This window comes from Suncus etruscus, chromosome 2 (assembly GCF_024139225.1).
Source record: "Suncus etruscus isolate mSunEtr1 chromosome 2, mSunEtr1.pri.cur, whole genome shotgun sequence".
Lineage (NCBI taxonomy): Eukaryota > Metazoa > Chordata > Mammalia > Eulipotyphla > Soricidae > Suncus > Suncus etruscus.
Window position 1 is genome coordinate 83,449,840 of NC_064849.1, and position 21,991 is coordinate 83,471,830.

General features: G+C 49.7%; 1 protein-coding gene across 1 annotated transcript in view; it reads left to right on the forward strand.

Moving 5' to 3' along the window:
- Positions 1-21,991, forward strand: part of MYO10 (myosin X) — a 225,666-nt gene that overhangs the window by 185,432 nt on the left and 18,243 nt on the right. The window contains 13 exon segments of the mRNA XM_049768272.1: positions 1,428-1,552; positions 1,650-1,764; positions 6,673-6,779; positions 7,484-7,731; positions 9,520-9,563; positions 10,754-11,641; positions 13,752-13,875; positions 14,809-15,052; positions 15,888-15,983; positions 16,783-16,876; positions 18,547-18,602; positions 20,945-21,087; positions 21,302-21,496. Coding sequence (XP_049624229.1) covers positions 1,428-1,552; positions 1,650-1,764; positions 6,673-6,779; positions 7,484-7,731; positions 9,520-9,563; positions 10,754-11,641; positions 13,752-13,875; positions 14,809-15,052; positions 15,888-15,983; positions 16,783-16,876; positions 18,547-18,602; positions 20,945-21,087; positions 21,302-21,496 — 2,479 coding nt within the window.

Sequence of the window (21,991 nt, forward strand, 5' to 3'; positions counted from 1 at the left end):
GCCTCTTTCACCCCCTGCCGCTCTGCCTTCCTCTGCTCCTCGCCCCCCTTGGCTCCTTAGTGGGTCACTGTAGTCTTGTTTAAAAATGCCCTGCAGTGTCTTTATAAAGAAAAAATGGGGGGGGGGGGAGGGAGAGGAGGGAGAGAGAGAGAGGAGCGAAGCGAGGAGAGAGAGGAGAGAGAGAGAGAGTGAGAGGAGAGAGAGAGAGAGAGAGGAGAGAAGGGAGATAGAGAGAGAGAGAGAGAGAGAGAGAGAAGAGAGAGAGAGAGAGGAAGAGGAGAGAGGAGAGAAGAGAAGAGAGAGGAGAGAAAGAGAAAGAAGAGGAAAGAGAGAGAGAGAGAGAGAGAGAGAGAGAGAGAGAGAAAATAAGAGCTGAAGGCTAGAGGGCATAGGGCCTCGACTCCATATCCTAAACACATGTTCCCCCAGCATCCCTTTAGAGGGATCCTGGGACACCCAACCAGGAGAAGCTTCTGAGCATTATGGAATGTAGCCCAAAGATTTTTTAAAGAGGGGAGTGAAGAGCTGGAGTGGAAGGTGCTTGCCTGGCATGTGGTCAGCCCATTTTTGATCCCTGGCATTCCATATGGTTCCCTGAGCCTGCCAGGAGCCATCCCTGAGTGTAGAACCAGAAGTAAGGCCTGAGTTTTGCAGGGCACGACCCAGAAAAGAAGGAAAGCCCCAAGAAGTAAGAGCGTTCCTTGAAGTGTTCCTCGTGGAACTTACCAGGGAACATACAGTGCCATCAGAACTCGGGTGTTCTGCGGAGGTATCACTGGGCTCTTAAAGACGTCACATGGGTACTGAGGTTCTTTTTCCAAAAGGGACGTAGATATGTTGATGAATGGTGTGGGGGCTGGGGCTTGCACCCCCCAGGAATAGGAGCACAGGAACATTTCCTTTTCTATAAGGTGTGGGGTCACATTGCATGGTGGTGTTCAGGGCTTTGTGCTAAGGGGTCATTCCTGGCTGTGCTCAGGGGTCAATATAAGGTGCCGCCTGCAAGGCTAGTGCCCATGCACTGTATTATCTGTACAGAAGCACTGTACCTTCTGGTACAGATTGTGTGTAATAGTGTGGGGGGGGGTATAAAATAGCAGGCGCGCGCGTGTGTGTGTGTGTGTGTGTGTGTGTGTGTGTGTGCGTGTGTGTGTGTGTGTACCAGTGAAGATATGTACAGAGGTGTGTGTGTCTGTGTACTAATGAATGTATATATAGTGGTGTGTATAGTAGTGTGCGTAAGGGGTGAATGTGTGTATATGTGGTGTGTGATTGTATAGTGAATATGTGTAGTGGTCTGATTATGTGTATGGAAGTGAATGTGTGTGAGTGTGGTGGTGTGTATGCATCTGCCTGAGAAACAGCCATGTGGAGCCCTCTGACCCATCTCCCCCACCCCTCTCTTTCTCCCTTCTTCCTCCCTGCAGATGCCAGACCAGTTTGACCAGGCCGTGGTGCTCAATCAGCTGCGCTACTCGGGGATGCTGGAAACGGTGAAGATCCGCAAAGCTGGATACGCTGTCCGGAGGCCCTTTCAGGATTTCTACAAGAGGCAAGCAGGCACTTTCCCTGGGGCTCCCCCTTCAGGGCATGAGGGGGTGGTGGCTGGGCAGCTCCTCCGGTGACTGAGTCTTGCCTTCTCACCACAGGTACAAGGTGCTGATGAGTGGTGCAGCGCTGTCCGGGGATCTCCGTGCCGGCTGCTCATCTCTTCTGCAGCTCTTTGACGCCTCCAACAGCGAGTGGCAGCTGGGCAAGACGAAGGTGAATGGGGGGCAGCCTGCCACGTCCCTTCCTTCACTTATTTATTTGTTGCTGCCACACAGCTAGAGTTCCACCAAGGTGCCACCACACTTGGTCATACCCCTGGCCCGGGCAGGGCTGCCGGTGTTCAGTAAGATGCTGGATCACTGAGCTCTTCCAGGCTTCTGTTAAGAGTCTTGGTGGTTTTGGGCCTGGAGAGATAGCACAGCGGCGTTTGCCTTGCAAGCAGCCGATCCAGGACCAAAGGTGGTTGGTTCGAATCCCGGTGTCCCATATGGTCCCCCGTGCCTGCCAGGAGCTATTTCTGAGCAAACAGCCAGGAGTAACCCCTGAGCATCGCCGGGTGTGGCCCAAAAACCAAAAAAAAAAAAAAGAGTCTTGGTGGGTTTGGTGTCATTCAATTTGCTTTGGGGGTGCAGCCAGCAGTGCTTATGGACTACCTGCACCTGGGGGGTAGGGGTCAGGGCTGACCATGCACTGTCAGGGATTAAGGTGGGGCTATACACACACCACCTCTTTTCAGCTACCTTGGGCCCAGAGAGCTAATATAGGATGGAGGACACTTGCCTTGCATGCATCTGTAGCAGCTGCAACTTAGCTTTAAACTCCAGCACTATGCATTGTCCCCAAGCTTCCCCAGGGGGTGACCTTGACCACAGACCCACAGATAGAGGAGTAGTTAGTTAGCATAACCCAAGCCCCACTCTCCCAACCCCAAACTAAAAATCTCCCAAACTTTTTGACTTTTGTTTTGTTTTTGAACCATATCCAACAGTGCTCAGGTGTTACTCCTGGCTCTCATGTAACAATCAGTCCTGGCAGTGCTCCAGGGACCCTCCTATGAGGTGCCATGGATTGAACCAGGTTGGCCCTATGTGAGGCAATTGCCTTCTTTACCTACTGGACTCTCTCTCCAGCCCCTAGCCCAGACTCTTTTATTAATTGTTTTGTTTCGTTTCTGGGTCACACCTGGCAGTGCTCAGGGGTCACTCCTGCCTCTACACTGAGAAATCTGGCAGGCTTGGGGGACCATAAGGGATGCCCAGATTCAAACCACCGACCTTCTGCATGCAAGGCAAATACCTTACCTCCATGCCATCTCTCCGGCCCCCAGACTCTTTTATTAAAAACATCCTTCAGGGCCAGAGCAATAGCACGGTGGTAGGGCATTTGCTTTGCATGCAGTCAACCCAGGACAGACCCAGGTTCGACTTCTGGCATCCCTTATGGTCCCCCAAACCTACCAGGAGCAATTTCTGAGTGCAGAGCCAGGAGTAACCCCTGAGCACTGTCGGGTGTGGCCAAAAATCTGACAGCTCTATATTTTCAGTGGGGGTCAAATTCAGCAGAATCTACCCCTTGGAGCTACAGACAGCCTTGCTTAAGCCACAGCCTCATGCCTGCAGGGACAAACATGACCTTCTCTGCAGCTGAGCCCTGGAACCTGGGACATAACACAGCCCCCGCCCAGCTGTGGTCTTGTTCTTTTGGGGGATGTGCTGAAAGAAGGCACCAAACTCCTTCCTGTGCTATCGCCTGGCCCCAAATCAAGACCAGACCCTTGTGACAGACAAGTCCTGGCTACTCAGAGTGGCTCGTGAGAATGGGGAGCCTTGTGCCTTGTTTCGGTCATTCCTCCATCCCCCCACTTTCCCAGGATTAGACCCCATCCTTGGTTCATGCCACCTGGGCTGGAACACAGGGCCCCAGACACGCCGGAAGCTTGTGGTCTGAGCCGCTTCTCTGGCCAAGTGCTTTAAACCCCGGAGCCAAAGCAGGAGAGAAAGAAGCTCAGTCCCCAAAACCATCTGCAGGAAAACTTGATGTCAGTCGCTCCCTGGGGGCCCTCTGAGGCTTCGTTTGGTTTTCCTCTCTTTCAAAATGCTCCTTTTGACATTGCACACAGGAACCAGGGGTCACATTTCTGACTCTTGCATTTAAACATGTTCTGGCTTTTAAGCCAGAGTCACTTTGCGCGTTCCTGGGGAATGTGGGTGGAAATTGTACTGTAGAGAAAACCTCTTGGGAGAAGTCCTGATACAGATGTGGGGGCGTTCAGGGCACTGGAACAGAGGTTCTTGTAGCCACAGTGCTAAGGTGTGAGGTTGCTTTTCCTTTGTGCCCTCCTCAGTGTCTCAGCCATCAGTCTCTAGGATAAAGGACCAGTGAGGGAACAGATGCATCGTTTTTCTCGGTCAGGATGACATGGAATAAAATAACAGCATTGCCAGTAGGAATATGTTCTGGAGCCCCCAAATCACCATGTCTGTGAGATTTTTAATAGAAAGGGCATCAGAAAGACCTGGTACTAATTTGGGGGAAGAATTTCAAACTTCTTATGGTTGTATTAGTCAGTGCAGTTAAAATTAATGCAAATCTGAAAGCTATTTGATTCAGGAATGTCTTATTTTTTATTATTTTTTTTAGTGGGGGGAGGATGTACTATGGTGCACTCAGGATTCACTCCTAGCAGATTTGAGGGACCCTATAGAATACTAGAAATCAAACTCTGGTTGGCCACGTGCAAGGCAGGTTCTTGCATTACCCACTGTACTATTGTTCTGGCCCTTGAGGAGGGTCTTAATTACTTCCTGTGCTTAGAAAAATTAGGAATTCTTACCTCCAAGTACCAATTTTAGTTCCCTTTGACAAGTGGTGGATCTAAGGGGTCCCAAAAGCAAGGCAGTATTTGGTTGCAGTTTGTTGACTCTCCCCAGTGAGGGCTGCGTGGGTCAGCTTAACTGGCTCAAGTCTGACTTCACACTTACTTTTCTGAATTCTGCCCTAGTGTCGACTTTATTATGTCTGTTCACATTGTTGACATCAGGGCGCCCCTCAGAGACTACACAAAGTCACCAGCTTTTTTCAATCCTTTTTTTTGGGAGGGGGGTTTGTTTTTGTTTTTGGGCTACATCCAGCAGCGCTCAGAGGTTACTCCTGGCTCTGTTCTCAGGGGATATTCCTGACAGGTTCAGGGACCATATGGGAAGCCAGGGATCGAACCCCCTCAGCTGCTATCTCTCTGTGCTGTTACTCTGGCCCTTCACATGTCCTCTTAGTCATCCTTCTAGCAATAGTCTTTGACCATATTCCAAATTTCTAAGACCAGGTTGGGTGACAAGTTCAAGTAGCCAGGTGCACCTCCCTGCAGGGGGTCTGGGAAGGACTGTTGCGGGTGGGGGGAACCTCAACACTCACAGAAACTCACACATACATACACATAGCACATCACATGCAGCATCGCCATAAACAAATACACACATAAATGTACCCACTGCATCATACTTGCACACCTGCAGTATCACCGTAAATCTTCTCAAACACAGATGCATACACACACAATACCATGATATGTACACGCACTTATTGAGCACCACCCTTTAACACTCACACAAACACATCACACACATGGCATCGCCTTCACACATTCACACATAGTAGCCCCATAAACATACTCACTCTCAGACATGCCCAGCCCACCGCTTATACCCTGCATAACTCTCATGTACTCTCACACATGTGTGCTTCCATGTACACTCTTTTATGTATACACAGCACCATCATAGACACACTCTCAGCACACACAGCGTCATTATATATATTAACACACAAACAACACCACTATATACACTAGTAAACACACAACACTGATAGACACTCCCATACATACAATACCTTCATCTACATTCACAAACTTACAGCACCATCATAGACTCTCACACTTACATACACAACATCTACACTCGCAAACACAGAGCATCATATACACTCTCACACTTAACATGTACAACACCCCCATCTACACTCGCGCACACACACCACCATCTCTCATACTACCACACACCCTGTCTACACTCACAAACACAGAGCACCATCATATGCTCTCTCACACTTACACAACACCCCCATCTACACTCACACTGCCCTTTCATTATGTACTCACACTTAACATGCATAACACCCCTATATACTCGCAAACATGTAGTACCTTCATATATACCAGAGCTTCTCAGTTATTTTCTGTCATGCCCCCCTAGGAAGAAGGAACCATTTTTCGTGCCCCCCCGGCGACTGTAAATTGTGTCTTTATTAAAAAAAAAAAAAAAAAAAAAACTAACCGGGCCTGGAGAGATAGCACAGCAGCGTTTGCCTTGCAAGCAGCCGGTCCAGGACCAAAGGTAGTTGGTTCGAATCCTGGTGTCCCATATGGTCCCCCGTGCCTGCCAGGAGCTATTTCTGAGCAGACAGCCAGGAGTAACCCCTGAGCAACGCCGGGTGTGGCCCAAAAACAAAAAACAAAACAAACAAAAAAAAAAACTTTAACCTGCAAAACAAAAATATATAAAATAATTTGAGCTGATTTTTTAATCAGAGGTGATGTCTGGATTAATGGCTATGTTTTGCAATGCATAGCTCTTCGAAGCAGGGTCTGAAGCAGGACACAGCAACTCTCAGCTCCAGAGACATACAGAGACATAAACACGGGGCTTAGCTTGTTATGACAGTGTTTGCCGCAGTCAAACGCGCCCCCCCTTTACAGAGCCTCATACCCCCTCCTGGGGGGTCACACCCTACTATTTGAGAAGCACTGATAAATACAGTTACATGCACAACACCCCTGTCTACACTCACAGACACACAGCACCATTATATACACTCTTCTATATTTATACATACAATAACCCATCCTCACTCTCACACTTAACATGCATACACAAACATACACACGCAAACACCACCATGATATAATATATATACTCCACACACACACAACAGCCCCATCCTGACTCAGTGCCGTTGTGTGACCTTCTCTGCTGCACTCGTACTCACAGTACCACCTGCCCCATCACTCATTCCCACCACCTCTGCCGTTGGTTCCAACCCCCCCCCCCCCCATCATCCCTGAAGGTTTTCCTCCGAGAATCCCTGGAGCAGAAGCTGGAGAAGAGGCGGGAGGAGGAAATGGTTCGGGCAGCCATGGTGATCCAGGCCCATGTGCTGGGCTACTTGGCACGGTAAGCTGGGTAGGGGTGAAGGGGAACCTTCAGTTCTATGCCAACACACCCTCAAGTGTCTGCAGTCCTCCTGCTTTCATTGCACACGCACCTAGATGGGAGGGTCCACCTCAGGAGATATTTGGGGCAGAAAGCAAGGAGGGCCACTGCAGCTGTATAGCTCAGAGCTGGGCCACAAGGGCAAAGAGCTAGGGTGTTAGTGGGGAGCCTGGCAGCCGTAGGCAGGCAGCTTGGACACTGGGGTTCCTCAGCCTGTAGACGTCCATCCTCCTCTCCTCTGTTGAAAGCAACAGCTTTTGTCCCTCACATTTGAGTTATGTGCCCTGCCTGCTTCAGGCCAGTGGCACACATAGGACTATTCAGAAAGTACCAGCCCCCCTTCTGGGCCCATCTGTCTCCCCTTGCAGAACCAGAGACCAGACGGACTTCGGTGGGCTCTTGTTTAGAGTGCAGCTTCCTGCATTAGAGGCTGCGTGCTTATTTAGCCCAGATAATGAGAGGCTTTTGCTTGAGTCGGGGGAGTGATTATCCTTTGGTTTCACCCAGTGGAGCTTTCTTTGCTCTCTTCGCCAGCCTCATTTTTTCATCATCGTTCTCCATCGTCCTCCTTCAGCAGGGTCTTCAGGGCGTCCACACCTGGGAAGGGCTGGGAGCTGCATTTCCTCAACAGTTACTCTGTTGTGCTGCCTCGGTTTCCTTTTCAGAAAGCAGTACCGAAAGGTGCTGGGCTGTGCACTCATCATCCAGAAGAACTACCGCGCGGTGCTGGCCAGGAGGCGCTTCCTGCAGCTCAAGCAAGCAGCCGTGGTGTTGCAGAAGCAGCTCCGGGGCCAGCTGGCACGTCGAGTATACAGACGGCTGCTGGCAGAGAGGCGAGAGGAGGAAGAGAAGAGGAGGCGGCAGGAGGAGGAGAGGTGAGTTCTTCTCCAGTGCAGGGAGGAGGCCCTTAGGGGCTCTTGGAAGTTGGCTTTAGGAGATGCACCAGTGGGTGAAGAAGGTAGTGATGGTACTCCTGCCTTTGTGCTCTCTGATACCTCCCTCTGGAGCTCTCCTGGCAATGTTCACTGTGCAGCTGTCTCATAAACTCTTAGGGATTTGGTTCCAAGTTCTTGGATCAAAGGCTCAGATCTGTGTAAAGTTTTCTTTTTGTTTCTTTAGTGTTTTGGTTTTGGGGGCCACAATCAGCCTCACTCAGGGGTTACTCCTGGCTCTGCGCTTAGAAATCATTCCTGGCAGGTTCAGGGGACCATGTGGAATGTTGGGGATAGAACCTGGGTCAGCCACATGCAAGGCAAATGGCCCTACCTGCTGTGCTATCTCGCTGGCCCTCTTTGGTATCTTATTTGCTTGTTTGTTTGAGTTTTGGGGTATTATTTTTTTTAGGCCACACCTAGGCTCTACTCTCAGGAATCATTCCTGGCAGAGCTCAAGGGTACAGGATGCTGGGGATTGAAGTCAGGTCACACGCCTTCAAGGCAGATGCCCTCCCTGCTGCAGTTTTGCCAGCCTTGTTCCTTGTATAGTTTTAGTCATGTTTTATTAAAAGAACAAACCTATTGCCAGGAGACACTGTGTTTTCCCTCTTCTAGGGCCTTGGAGGAGGGTATCAAACAATGCTCAGGTGGCCAGGAAGGGCATTTCTGGCCGTGTGCAGCCAATTGGGCCTGAGTAGTACAATGCTGAGGCCAGCAGTGTGGACCCTGGAGGTAACCTTGGCAGTGCTCAGGGGGCCTCAAGGTGCTGTAGGGGCTGGACTTCGTGCACTCTAGGTGTTTGGACATCTCACAGCCCTTTTTTTTTTTTTTTTTTTTTTTTTATCTTTTTTTGCATTATAAAATTTAATGAGGTTTTTGTTTGGTTGTTGGTTTTCGGGCCACACTCAGCTGTGCTCAGGGCTTACTCCAGGCTCTGCTCAGGGATCACTCCTGGGACCATATGGAATGCCAGGAATTGATCCCAGATTGGGCAAGCACCCTACCATGATGCTATCACTCCTGCCCACCTTATTTTAGTGTTTTAGCTTTTTTTTTTTTTTTTTAACTTTGGTTTTGCTTTAGTCCCACCAATGCTGGGGGACCATGCTTGCTAGCAATGGAACTCAGGCTTCTTGTGGGCACGGCCTGTGTTCGAGGTCTTTGGCTAAGATCTTTGACTCTGATTGAAGGGTCTTTTAAAATTGACATTCTAGGGCCAGAGAAATAGCACTTCAGGTAGGGCGTTTGCCTTGTACGCAGCGGGCTCGGGTTTGATCCCAGGCATCCCTCAAGTCTTTCAGGAGCAATTTCTGAATGCAGAGCCAGGAATAACTTCTGAGTGCTGCCAAGTGTGGCCCAAAAACCAAAGTAATAAAGTAATAAAATAAAAATTGACATTCTTGGGGCCAGGGAATGAGAGTACGGAGAAACGAGTTTTGCCTTGCACACCACCAACTCTATAATTATAGCCTTGTCCCCCATACAGTCTCCTAAACACTACCAGGAGTAATTATTGAATACAGAGTCAGAAATAAGCCTTGAGCACTTCTGGGTGTGGATCTACCAGCACCTCAACCTCCAAACACAGAGTTTCGGAAAAAAAGAAAAAGAAATACAAAATGATTGTTCTGTCCTGGAGTTTGTACTTTTACTAACGGTGTTTCTAGCAAAGCTCTTAGAAAAAAGAAGCACTCTGAAAGTGGTTCTAGGACCTTTTTCATTGCACTTATATTTTTAACTTTTCCTTTTCCTTGTAATTTCTAGAGAACGGGAGAGGGCCAAGCAAGAGGCAGAGCTCCGTGCTCAGCAGGTAAGGGACATGGTGCCCACATGGCTCCTCCTCTGCCCCCTTCCCACTTCACAGAGACCAAACTCAAAGCTGGTAGAAGCATTACAAAGGGGAAGTTTAGAGAAAAATCTCACTGATGCCATTTCTAGCCCATTGCAATTGGGAGAAAACGAGTGGGTGTGCCAGATGTTAGTGGAATCTCGACAGCTGGATTTCTCATAGCCATTGTCAGTATGGGATCAATTTGCTCCTATGAGTAGAATCACCCTCAGCTTGAGTGACTTCAAAGACAGAAATGGACATTCTCACAGCTCCAGAGTCTGCAAAGATTGGATCCAAATATTGGCCTAATGGCTCACTCCAGAGGCTCATATCTTGGGATTGCAGACGAGCTACCTGCTGTGTCCTCATGGGCTTGCATCTGCGCAATGTCTGTGTGCCCCATGTCTTTTTTTTTTTATTTCCTCTTTGTTTTATGAACCACATGTGGCTCAGTGCTTGATGGATCATGTGATGCCAGGGATTAAACCTGAAGCTTCTACATGCAAAGCATGCGCTCCAACCCATTGCTCTGTTTGTCCAGCTCCCAATGTCTCTTTAATTATCTTTTATTTATTTTTAATTGTTTGGGACTACATCCAGCTGTGCTCAGAGCTTACTCCTGGTTCTGCACTCAGGAGTCACTCCTGGTGGGTTCCCAGAACCCTGTGGCATGTCGGAGATCAAACCCAGGTTTGCCGCTTGCAAGGCAAACATCCTCGCTGCCATGTTATCACTCCAGCCCCTCTTTCTTATTTTATTTTATTTTAATTTCTCTTTTTGTTTGTTTTTGGACCACACCGGGGAGTGCTCTGGAATTACTCCTTGCTCTGCACTTCTAGCAGTGCTGGGGGACCATCTGGGATGCCAAGAATCAAACCCTGGTCAACAAACATCATGCAATTGCTCTAGCCCCCCAGTGTCTCTCTAGAAGGATGCCAGCTTGCTAGGACCAGGCCTCACCTCCCAGCCTCATTCATTCACTCTCTCGACCCCATCCTGCAAGAACCCATCTCCAAGTTCAGAGAGCTTGAGAGGTGCCCAGGATAGGAGTTTCTAGCCACCACTATGGGAAGTGAACCCGACTTAATGCTAACAGTGGGAGCTTTCCCTACAGTTCTCCCAAACTCGGGATTGCGCTGACCAAACCTCCCCCCTTTATCTGCTCCCAGGCCGAGCAGGCACGCCAGCAGCTGGAGCTGGAAACAGCACAGCAGAGGCAGCGAGAGGCAGAGCAGCAGAGCCGCGAGCTGGAGAAGCAGCAGGAGAACAAGCAGGTCGAGGAGATCCTGAGGCTGGAGAAGGAGATCGAAGACCTGCAGCGCATGAAGGAACGGCAGGAGCTGTCACTGAATGAGGCGTCCCTGCAGAAGCTGCAGCAGCTGCGGGATGAGGAGCTTAAGCGTCTAGAAGACGAGGCCTGCCGCGCGGCCCAGGAGTTCCTGGAGTCGCTCAACTTTGACGAGATTGACGAGTGCGTTCGCAACATAGAGCGCTCGCTGTCGACCAGCCAGGAGGACCAGGAGGGCACGGGTGGCCGCAAGCCCAGCTTCAACTTCAGCCAGCCGTACCCCGAGGAGGCTGCAGCGGTGGCCTTGGTGCACGGACAGCGCCAGCAGGACGAGGAGGTGGACGAGGGCTTTGAAGCGGACGACGACGCTTTCAAGGACTCGCCCAACGCCAGCGAGCACGGCCACTCGGACCAGCGCACCAGCGGCATCAGGACCAGCGACGAGTCGTCCGAGGAGGACCCGTACATGAACGACACGGTGGTCCCCACCAGCCCTGGTGCGCACAGTGATGGGCTCCTGGCTGCGTCAGACTCCTCCAGTGCCGAGTCCACTTACTGCCTCCCGCAGGGTCCCGGGAGCCCCCCGTCCCCCGAAGGTGATGATGACTATGACCAGGATGACTATGAGGATGGCGCGGCCACTTCGGGCAGCAGCGTCACCTGCTCCAACTCCTACGGCAGCCAGTGGGGCCCTGACTACCGCTGCTCTGTGGGTACTTACAACAGCTCCAGTGCCTACAGGTTCAGCTCGGAAGGGGCGCAGTCCTCGGTGAGCTCCCTCTGCACCCCATCTTATCTGCCCAGGGCTCCTGGGAGGGGTGTCACTTTGAATGTAGTGGAATCCTACATCACCACACATACAAATTCCACAGAGTAGGGTGATATTTCAAAAACTCTTGCAGGGGGCCAGCGTTTGCTTTGCACGCTGACAACCAAGGTTCTATACCCAGCATCTCATATGCCCCTTCTCAGTACAGCCAGGAGTAATTTCTTTTTTTTTTTTAATTAATATCTTTAAGCTCCATTATTACCACCAATGCTCCCCTGCCCCCTCTGCCTGTCTTCTAGAGAGGCATTCTTTTTCTCTCATTCACCACCATTGTCATGATAGTTGTTGGTGTAGTTATTTCTCTTAACTGCACTCGTCACTCTTTGTGGTAATTTCCGAGCACAGAGCCTGGAGTAACTTCATTGGATTTGGCACAAAAGCAAAGATTCTTGATGACATTCAACCACTTTTTCTTGCTGGACGAGTGTGTGTGTGTGTGTGTGTGTGTGTGTGTGTGCGTGCGTGCGCGTGTGTGTTGGGGAGGAGGCCCACCATGCTTTGGGGTGCGCGCATGTGTGTGTGTGTGTTGGGGAGGAGGCCCACCATGCTTTGGGGCCTGAAGTCTAAAAAAATAAGCATTTTGTGAATTTCTGATGCCAGGCACGATGGCAGTGTACCTGCCAGCCTGTACATTGGTGTTTGGTTTGGTTTCTGGTTCTGCTCAGCAGTGAGTCCAGGCATTGCTCAGGGAGCAAATGTGGGGCTAGAGATTAGAACCAGGGCTCACTGACTGCCCTAGTGGCTTGCAGGCCCTTCCCTGCTGTGCTGTCTGGCACCTGAACTTTGGCATTTCTCACGGTTAGGAAACATACATGCCAAGGGCCTGGGCCTGTGGAAGTTCAGACACTTCCTGTGTCAGAGGAATATCTGACGCCTTCCCAGACCTCTGACTCCAGGATTGAGAGTTAGTGGTTTGTCTGTCTGTCTCTCTCTCTCTCTTTCTCTCTCTCTCTTTCTCTCTCTCTTTCTCTCTCTCTCTTTCTCTCTCTCCTCTCTCTCTCTCTCTCTCCCTCCCCCATCCTACCTCTCCCTTATTCTGTCTTTTCTGTCTCTCTCTTTCTCTCTCTCCCTCTCCCTCTTTCTCTCTCTCTCTCTCTTCCTCCTTTCCTCAACTATTTTTGTCTTAGTTACTTATAGGTTATCAGCTCCTAAAATGTTTGGTTCCTCTTTTTCCCCCTTGCCATCAATACTGCTCTTAAGAATGGGATGGAGCACTGGAAAGAGAGTACTGAGTTGAGACATTTGCCATGCATTTAGCCCACCCTATTTCAATCCCTGGCACTACATATACACTCTCCTAGTCCCCAGCACTATCAACAGTGTCTCTGAACACTGAATCAGGAGTAGTAAGCCCCAAACTTTGCTAGATGTGGCTCAAAATCCAGAACACTAACATACAAACATTAGTATTTGGAGCCCAGGCACATAGCTCGGTGGTAGAGAGCTTGCCTCGGATGTGTGAGATCCTGGGTTTGGTCCCTGGCACAGACAGGGCCACCTCAATCTGGGTCTTTTCATGGTGCAGGCTCTGTTGTGGCATTAGGAGCCAGTGTGTTGTTTCTGAGCTGATTTTGGTTTGGTTCTGTTTGGTTTAGATTTGGGGTTTACCCTTGACAATGCTCAGGGCTTACTCCTGGTTCTGCACTCAGGGATCACTCTTTTGAATTCATTTTTGGGTTTTGAGTAGTGCTCAGACATTACTCCTGGCTCTGTGCACAGGAATCATCCTGAGCAGGCTCCAGGGACCTCATGGGATGTCAGGGATTGAACCCAGGTCAGGTTCATGCAAGGCAAACCTCCTACTCACTGTATATCTCTCTGACACCCTCAGAGATCACTCTTGGCAGTTCTGGGAGGGACCATATGGGATGCTGGGAATCAAACCTAGCCTGCAAAGCAAATACCTCTCATCCACTAATCCTATCTGTCTAGCCCCTGAGCTGTTGTTGCCTTACTTTAGCTGTGCTGGCCCATGTCGGTCAGGTTGGGGGCTCAGGGACTCCCTCAGTGCCTGTTTTGCTCACTTGGGGTGTCTTTCCTCCTCGCCCAGTTTGAGGACAGTGAGGAGGACTTCGACTCACGCTTCGACACAGATGATGAGCTGTCGTACCGGCGGGACTCCGTGTACAGCTGCGTCACACTGCCCTACTTCCACAGCTTCCTCTACATGAAAGGTAAGACCTGGCCACAACTGCCCCCCCCCTGGTGTCTACTCTAGAGGGTGACAGCCGTGGACCACACTGCCTTGCCAAGGAAACCTTGTCCTGTGTCCCCTGCCAGAGGGGTGGGTCAGCATCACTCCTGGCAGCCCTGCTCCCGGTCTCTGCCTCATTGTGCTGTTTCCTTCCTGCCTGCCGCTCTCCCTCACCCTCCCCTGTATAGGCACTTCCTTTTTCTCCTACACACAGCAGTACATCTGTCTGCAGAGAGAGCTGGTGCCACTGCTACAACACTTAGTGTATCGTTCCCCAGAGCTTCAGCTTCATGGGAAAGTTTCTTCTTTTTTCTATTTATTTTTTTTAATCTGTTTATTTATTTGGAGTTTTTGGCCACACCTGGAGGTGCTCAGGGTTTACTCCTGGTTCTGCACTCAGAAATCGCTCCTGACAAACTCAGCAGACCATATGGGATGCTATGGATCAAACCTGGTCTGTCTTAGGTCGGCCACATGCAAGGCAAATGCCTTATCGCTGTTCTGTCACTCCAGCCCCATTTTATTTTATTTTTTATTTTTGGGTCACACCCATCGGCACTCAAGCTCTGCACTCAGAAATTACTCCTGGTAGGCACAGAGGACTATATGGGATGCTGGAAATCGAACCCAGGTCTGTCTCTGATGAGTCATGTGCAAGGCAAACACCCTACTGCTATGCTACTGCTCCAACCTCATTTCGTCATGCATCGGTTTCCTACACTTTTCTAGGCCTTATGCTTGGTGATGGGCCTGAAGGCAAAGGCCGATAAACTTAGGCTGCCCCTGGGTCATGTGCTTTCAGGCCTGTGAGGCCTATACCCTGCTTTAGCAAGGGTCAGAGTTAAGGCAGCACTGAACCTAAGAGCTCCCAGCTAACCTGACGGACTCCCTCCCCAATTTCGGGGGGCTGCAGGTGGCTTGATGAACTCCTGGAAGCGCCGCTGGTGTGTCCTCAAGGACGAGACATTCCTGTGGTTCCGCTCCAAGCAGGAGGCCCTCAAGCAGGGCTGGCTGCACAAGAAAGGCGGCGGCTCGTCCACGCTGTCCCGCAGGAACTGGAAGAGGCGCTGGTTCGTCCTGCGCCAGTCCAAGCTGATGTACTTCGAGAACGACAGCGAGGAGAAGCTCAAGGGCACCGTGGAAGTCCGGGCCGCCAAGTATGTGGCATGGGAGTAGGGTGGGGATGTCAGAGTGGTTTGTGCCAGGCCAGCAGAGCTCTGGGCATTTGGGAGGGGGCGATCAGTTGGTAGAAGGATAGAAGTCAAGGGAGATGGACAGGACTAGGGAGCGTGCTTTGCATGTAGGAGGCCTGGCTTTGAACTGGACGTCCCTGGCACCAACATGTGGTTCTCTGAACACCACCAGGAGTGACCCACCATTCCGTCCCGAAAAAGGGAAGAGCAGACAATGACATGACTCCAGTCCCTAGTGCTGGAACCACCTCATATCCAGCTGAATATCACTGGCAGTAACCCCTGAACCCTGCTTAGAAACCATCTTATGGGCTGGAGTGATAGCACAGCAGGGAGGACTTTTGCTTTGCATGTAGCCAATCTGGGTTCAATTGCCGAATTCCACATGACCCCCAGAGCACCACTAGGAGTGATTCCTGAGCGCAGAGCCAGGAATAACCTCTGAACACTGCTGGGTATGGCCCCAAAACAAAACAAAAAGACCCTAAGAAAAAGGAAGAAAAAGTTTAGGTCATGTCCAGTGCCTGCTTCCTTTGGGAAATGACATTCCTGCACCAACACCAAATCTTCCTGCTGTCAGAATTTATTTGGGGGGAGGGCATACTCTGCTATGATCAGGGCTTACTCCTGACTCTGCATAGATAGGGTGGACTCAGGGATTCAGACGAGCTTGAACTCAAGTTGGCTGCCTACAAGACAAGCACCACACCTGCTGGCTATCTCTCCGGCCCCTGCACTCAGAATTCTAACCTGTGTTCCCAGCTGATCAGCATTCCTGACTGGCTTCTGTTCTCTGCAGAGAAATCGTAGATAACACCAGCAAGGAGAACGGGATCGACATCATCCTGGCTGACAGGACCTTCCACCTGATTGCAGAGTCCCCGGAAGATGCCAGGTGAGGTCCCAAACTGCCTTATGCTTCATCCACACTCCCCTTAGGGTTCCCTGACCCCTCTCTTGTCTGGGCATAGATGTGAATCGATGTTCTGGTTCGTGGGTTGCAGTGAACACACTGCAGTCGTATACCTCAGTGTGTGTGTGTGTGTCCTTGTCCAGGGAGAGCACAGGGCCCTGATTCCTGCTGGGAGTACCCCTGGTTAAGGCTTTGTGTCTTGTGTGAGCTGTGCCATCCCCACATGTGAAACATGTTGTGCATCTCAACAGAGAATAAATATCTCTTGTGCGTAGATTAAGCATGGGAAGAGCAGCAGCTCCTTTGGGAGCTGGTTTAACCAGTGGGATCTAGGATTCAAAGGCCTCTGTATGAACGCGGCAGGACTCAGGGCTGATTCAAGCTGAGTGTGTCTCAGGGACCCTCCTGCGTGACACAGGTCACATAAAGACATTTGCGTGCTCTGGTGCACCAGCGATGTGAAGATGTGCATACAAGCTCTGTCCTGGATCCAACCTGCATTGGCCACTCATGCAAACCCGCTCTCCATTCCATTTGAACTCTCTTCCCAGCCCCCCCACCCCCGATGCTTTTCTTTTTTCGTTTTTTTGGTTTTTGTTTTTGACCACTACTTTGAGACACTTTACTGATTTTGCTAACTTGGCTCCTACCTTTGATGAGGAGCTGGATGAGAAGCCAAGTGTCTCTGAGCTGCAGTTTCTAGAAGCCTGGAGAAGGCGTCCTTGTTTGCAAATGCAGGCCCAGACCTCCCCCTGACAGCCTCTTTACTTCCTTCCCACAGCCAATGGTTCAGCGTCCTGAGTCAGGTCCACGCCTCCACGGACCAGGAGATCCGGGAGATGCACGATGAGCAGGCAAACCCACAAAATGCAGTGGTGCGTGGGCATGAGGCGGAGCTTGGGTGTGGGCGGGGCTCGATCAAGTGGGAGTGGTATGGGCTTGGGGCATGGTATAAGCATGGGGTTAGGTTTGGTGGGTGCTGGCTTGAGTATGTGGGCGGGATGTGGGTGTGGGGAGTGTGGTGTTGGCCTGGGTGGGGCTTGAGCATATGGGCATGGTGTGGGTGAGTGGTTGAGTGGGTTGGACTTTAACATGTTAAAGAACGTACAGAAAAGCTGATTACAGTTTGAATTATAAATACTATTAGCTTTCAGCTTTCCCATCTGCAGCCTTTTATTAATTTTAATGTTTTCGTTTGGAGGCTTACAAACTGTATGTGGTGTCTGGGATAGAACTGGGTAAGCCATGTGCACCTTGCCCCCAGTCCTATCTTTCTAGTACCTCACCTCAAACCTTTAAGAGAACTCCCCCCCAAAAATAAAGTCCTGTTTTTTTGAAGTCACAGATGTACCTTTTCTGTTTCTTCAAAAGATGTGGTGAGTTCTAGATCATGTTCTTTCTGTCTTTTCTCAAAATCACAAACAGATCATCAGTATCAAAGTTCTACTCTACAAATTGAGTTTTGTGTTTTCTAGTAAGAAAACTTTGCAGAAAACTAAAAATCTAATGATGAGGATCTGGAGCGATAGAACAACAGTAAGGCATTTGCCTAGCAAGCAGCCGATCCAGGACCAATGGTGCTTCCAATCCCAGCATCCCATAAGGTCCCTCGTGCCTGCCAGGAGTAACCCCTGAGTGCTGCCAGGTGTGCCCAAAAACAAACAAACAAACCAAAAAAAAAAATCTAATGATGAATTAGGGTGTAAATCCAAAAATTGTTACTATTGAGAGAAGTCCGTGTACACCCTTCACTGAAGACATTTCAAATACAATACAGTCTCATGTGAACATGTTCACAGGGATGGAGGCCGCCCATACTCCATGCCAGGGTCCCTCTGACTTAGTGATATGTGCTGTGCTGAGCACAGAAGTGACATTTTTGTTGGCCCGTTAGAGAATATTCCTAGGGGTTAGGTTGAGACATTTTCTTTTTATTTTTAGACTTAAATTTTTTAAATCACCTTGTAGAGCTACAAAGTTATTCATGATTGAGTTTTAGGCATAAAATATTCTAACAACCCTCCCTCCTTTATCAGTGTTCACTTCCCTTCATAATATTCCCCATATCCTTTTCTTTAACCCCACCCCTGCCTCTATTGCAGGCACTTTTACCTCTGCTATGGTCCTGGGGTTCCCTTCCCTACTTTACCACACATACATACACACACACACTCACTCACTCTCTCTCTCTCTCCCCAACCCCACCCCTGCAATAATCCAGCTGTCAGCTTCTACTGAAGACCAGTTCTCCTGCTCTTCCTTTCTACTGGCCTTGGGGCTTTGCTATTCCCTCATGAAGTTTCTTTTTATCCTACACGAGAGAGCTCATTCGGTGTCTGTCCCTCTTCCTTGGACCAACAAACATCCCACAATTTATTACTCTCCAGATCCGTCCACATAGCAGTGCATTGCAGGACTTGATCTTTTCTTACAACTAAGAAGTGTTCTTTAATAAGGTTCTTTATCTGGTCACCTGTTCTGAGCACTTGGGTATGATGTCCTGCCTGCATGTTTCTCACTCATTCTCCTTTATGTTCTTTCCCAGGGGACTTTGGATGTGGGACTTATCGATTCCGTGTGTGCCTCGGATAGCCCTGACCGGTAAGCTCAGAAGTAACCCTTGATCAATGATCCCAAATCCCAGACTTCTGTGCTCTCTGCATTTTTCCTTTATGGACCTGTGAGAGGATGCTGGGCTTTTAGACCCAGTCTTCTGTCTAGAACCTGGTTGACATCGTCTGGAATCTTATTCTTTGGCCACCTTTGGAATTCTAAAGGGAACCATCTGCATGTAACCTGAACCATGTGCACAGGAAGAATGTTTTTTATTCAGAGACAGTGTGGGCAGACTAGAAACCCATACACAAAGGAAATAGAGTTCCAGCATTGGGGGGAATGGCTTTCATCTCAAACCTGTGATGAGCTTGAAAATTATTTCCTGGGGCTGGAGCAACAATAGCATAGCAGTAGGGTATTTGTCTTTGACTCAGCCTACCCAGGACAGACCTGGATTCAATCCCCAACATCCTATATACCCGCCCCCCCCCCCAAGCCTACCAGGAGAAATTTCTAAGCACAGAGCCAGCAGTAACCCCTGCGCACCACCAGGGGTGGCCCCAAAACTCCCCTGTAAGTTTTCACATAGAATGCATGTAAGTCAGCCTGCAAGCATTCATTTTCCTTTCACTGGCCCTTTCCCTGTGCCCTTCACAGAAGCCCACTGGGTGATTTTGTCTTTTAAGAGAAAATCTCTTCAAAGATGCTTCCCAGAGCATGTGTACTGGGGCTTCTCTCTTCACTGATGGTTAGGAAGTCTGGTGTTTACTGGCAGTGGAATAGAGCATGTAATAGTCTTGGTCATGTGTGCTGTTTGTGGTTTGATCCTCAGTATGACATGGTCCCCTGATAGCATCAGAGTTGGGTGGCATCCCTAATCAACACTGGGTGAAGTTTCCCCTAAAGCAACATAAACACATTTTAAAGTGGTTTAATTTTTCTTCAGGGCTTCCTTCTGGCTCTGTGCTTAGAAATCAGTCTTGGGGTACTGGAGATCAAACCCAAGTCATTTCATACGTCAGGCAAGTGCCTTACCCGCATACTATATCTCCAGCCCGTTTTTGGGATTTTGTTTTTGATTGGGGGGGACACCTAATGATACTCAGGGAATTGCTGCTGGCTCTGTGCTCAGGAATCACTCCTGGCCATGCTGGAGGACTATATGGGATGCTGGGGATCAGACCCAGGTCAGGTGCATGTAAGACAAACACCCTCTCCATTGTGCTATCACTCCAGCCCAATCCATTTTTCAGATGTCTAAATACAATTAAAAATAGATCAACAACCAAAACCATGTCTCGTAGACAGGATTTGGGCTCTGGGGCCCACCCTCCATGAGGGGTCCTCTCAACAGAGATAATCTATTTTAATTCCACAAACTGTCCAAAGCAGACTCTGGAACAGTTGTTGATATAGGTCAGCAGAGCCCAGATCCTTCGTTTCTGAGCTGCCTGCTTTCTGTCTGACCTGACATCCCTGTCATTCAGCTGTGCTTGGAACTTTCCATGCAGGCTTTCCTCTCCCACTACAGAGCGATCTTCGTGTGGTTTTGACAACAATTGTGTCTCTCCTTCACGAGACAGCCCCATTGGTGTTCCTCTCCCTGCAGCTTGACCGCTGACCCTTGACAGAGCTGCAGTGAACTTCTGAACACTGAGCAGACCTTAGTCACTCGCTTACAGACGGAGATAGAGGAAGTAGCCTGAGCAAGGTGCCCAGAGCATGACCAGGCCACAGAGCGCTGAGCAAGGAAGGAAATTTCCATAATTATGTTATCCCTGCCTGGAAACTCGCCCTCCTTAGATTGCTTTGCAAACACGGCCCAGGTGGCTTTTTGTACCCAGACTAATCGGATGCCTAAGATGTTCCATTCACACCTAGTGAGCGATCTTTTGCTCTTTCTCGTGTCTGACATGTTATTCCCCACCCTCAAAAATAGTATCCAAGAAAAAAATATATATAATAATAATCTCCAAGGCTATATCTAGAGACAGAAAGAAATTGACTTTGGAGAGAAGCAAACCTGCCTCCCCTTGACTCCCCCTTCTCCCTGTTCCCTAAATAAAGCTTTTTTCCTGCCCTCACCTTATTTAGCCTTCCCGGAACTTGAGTTTTTCATCTGGAAAGTTTTGCAGGAAGATAGATTCCTTCCCCCCCCCCCCCCCCCCCCACTGGCCAGACCTTCAGCATGTGTTGGTCCACCTTTAAAAGATTAATGATGCAGATGAGTGAGTCTGCAGAAATGAGCAGAGGTTCTGCCTTGTAAAATTAATGGGGCAGCCCTGCAGTCTGGAGCCCCCTTATTCCTAGCTGCCAGCTGGGAGATGGGCAGCTTGTGTGAGTCAGGTCCGAGTGGCACTGATCCTCAGAAGCTGTCTTTTTTTCAGACCCAATTCTTTCGTGATCATCACGGCCAACCGCGTCCTGCACTGGAACGCAGATACGCCGGAAGAGATGCACCATTGGATCACCCTGCTGCAGAGGTCCAAAGGGGACACCCGAGTGGAAGGCCAAGAGTTCATCGTGAGAGGTGACCACCCCGGCTTGGCTGTGCTTGTCTCTTTCTTTCCCTGCAATCTTGTCACTGCAGTGCCAAGCAAATTGTTTGAACTCAGGACGATTCGAGTCTCAAACTTGGGGGAAGATGGGGACTAGAGGGAATGGCCTGATATGGTGGGACTGGTGGATGTGTTTCCTTCACAGCTTGTTAGTGCTCCTCTGAATCTTTGTTTCTGTCCACCCAGGGTGGCTGCACAAAGAGGTCAAGAACAGCCCCAAAATGTCTTCGCTGAAGCTGAAGAAGCGGTGGTTCGTGCTCACACACAACTCCCTGGATTATTACAAGAGCTCGGAGAAGAACGCCTTAAAGCTGGGCACCCTGGTCCTCAACAGTCTCTGCTCTGTGGTCCCCCCAGATGAGAAGATATTCAAGGAGACAGGTAAGCGGGGGGAGGATATAGAGCAGTGGAAGGAGACACCAGTGGTGTTCCCTGCATAAAAGCTCTTGGTTGGTTGTTTGGTTGGTTAGTTGGTTGGTGGATTGGTTTGGGGACCACACCAGCTGTGCTCATGTGGTTACTCCTGGCTCTGCACACCTGGCTAGCTTGGGAGATTGAACCCAGGTTTGCAACATGTAAAGAAAATGCCCAACCCACTGTACTATGTATCATTTTGGCCCCACAAAAGCTTGTTTTGATTTTCCTTGGAGTCAGCCTTGGAGCTGCATCAACTTGACTCTTACAGATCTGAGTCTTCTCAGCTCCTTCATATGTGTAAAGACCAAGATTGTCCAGAATGCTGTTATTCTCTGTGGCTTTTCCTCTTCTCCTCTGAAGCATCCTCCATCAGCTTTGTCCTGGCTGTCCATAAAGTCAGAAAGAGAAGCTTCACAAGCTTCACAAGGAAGAGAGTGTCCCTTTGTTGGGGTATTTTTT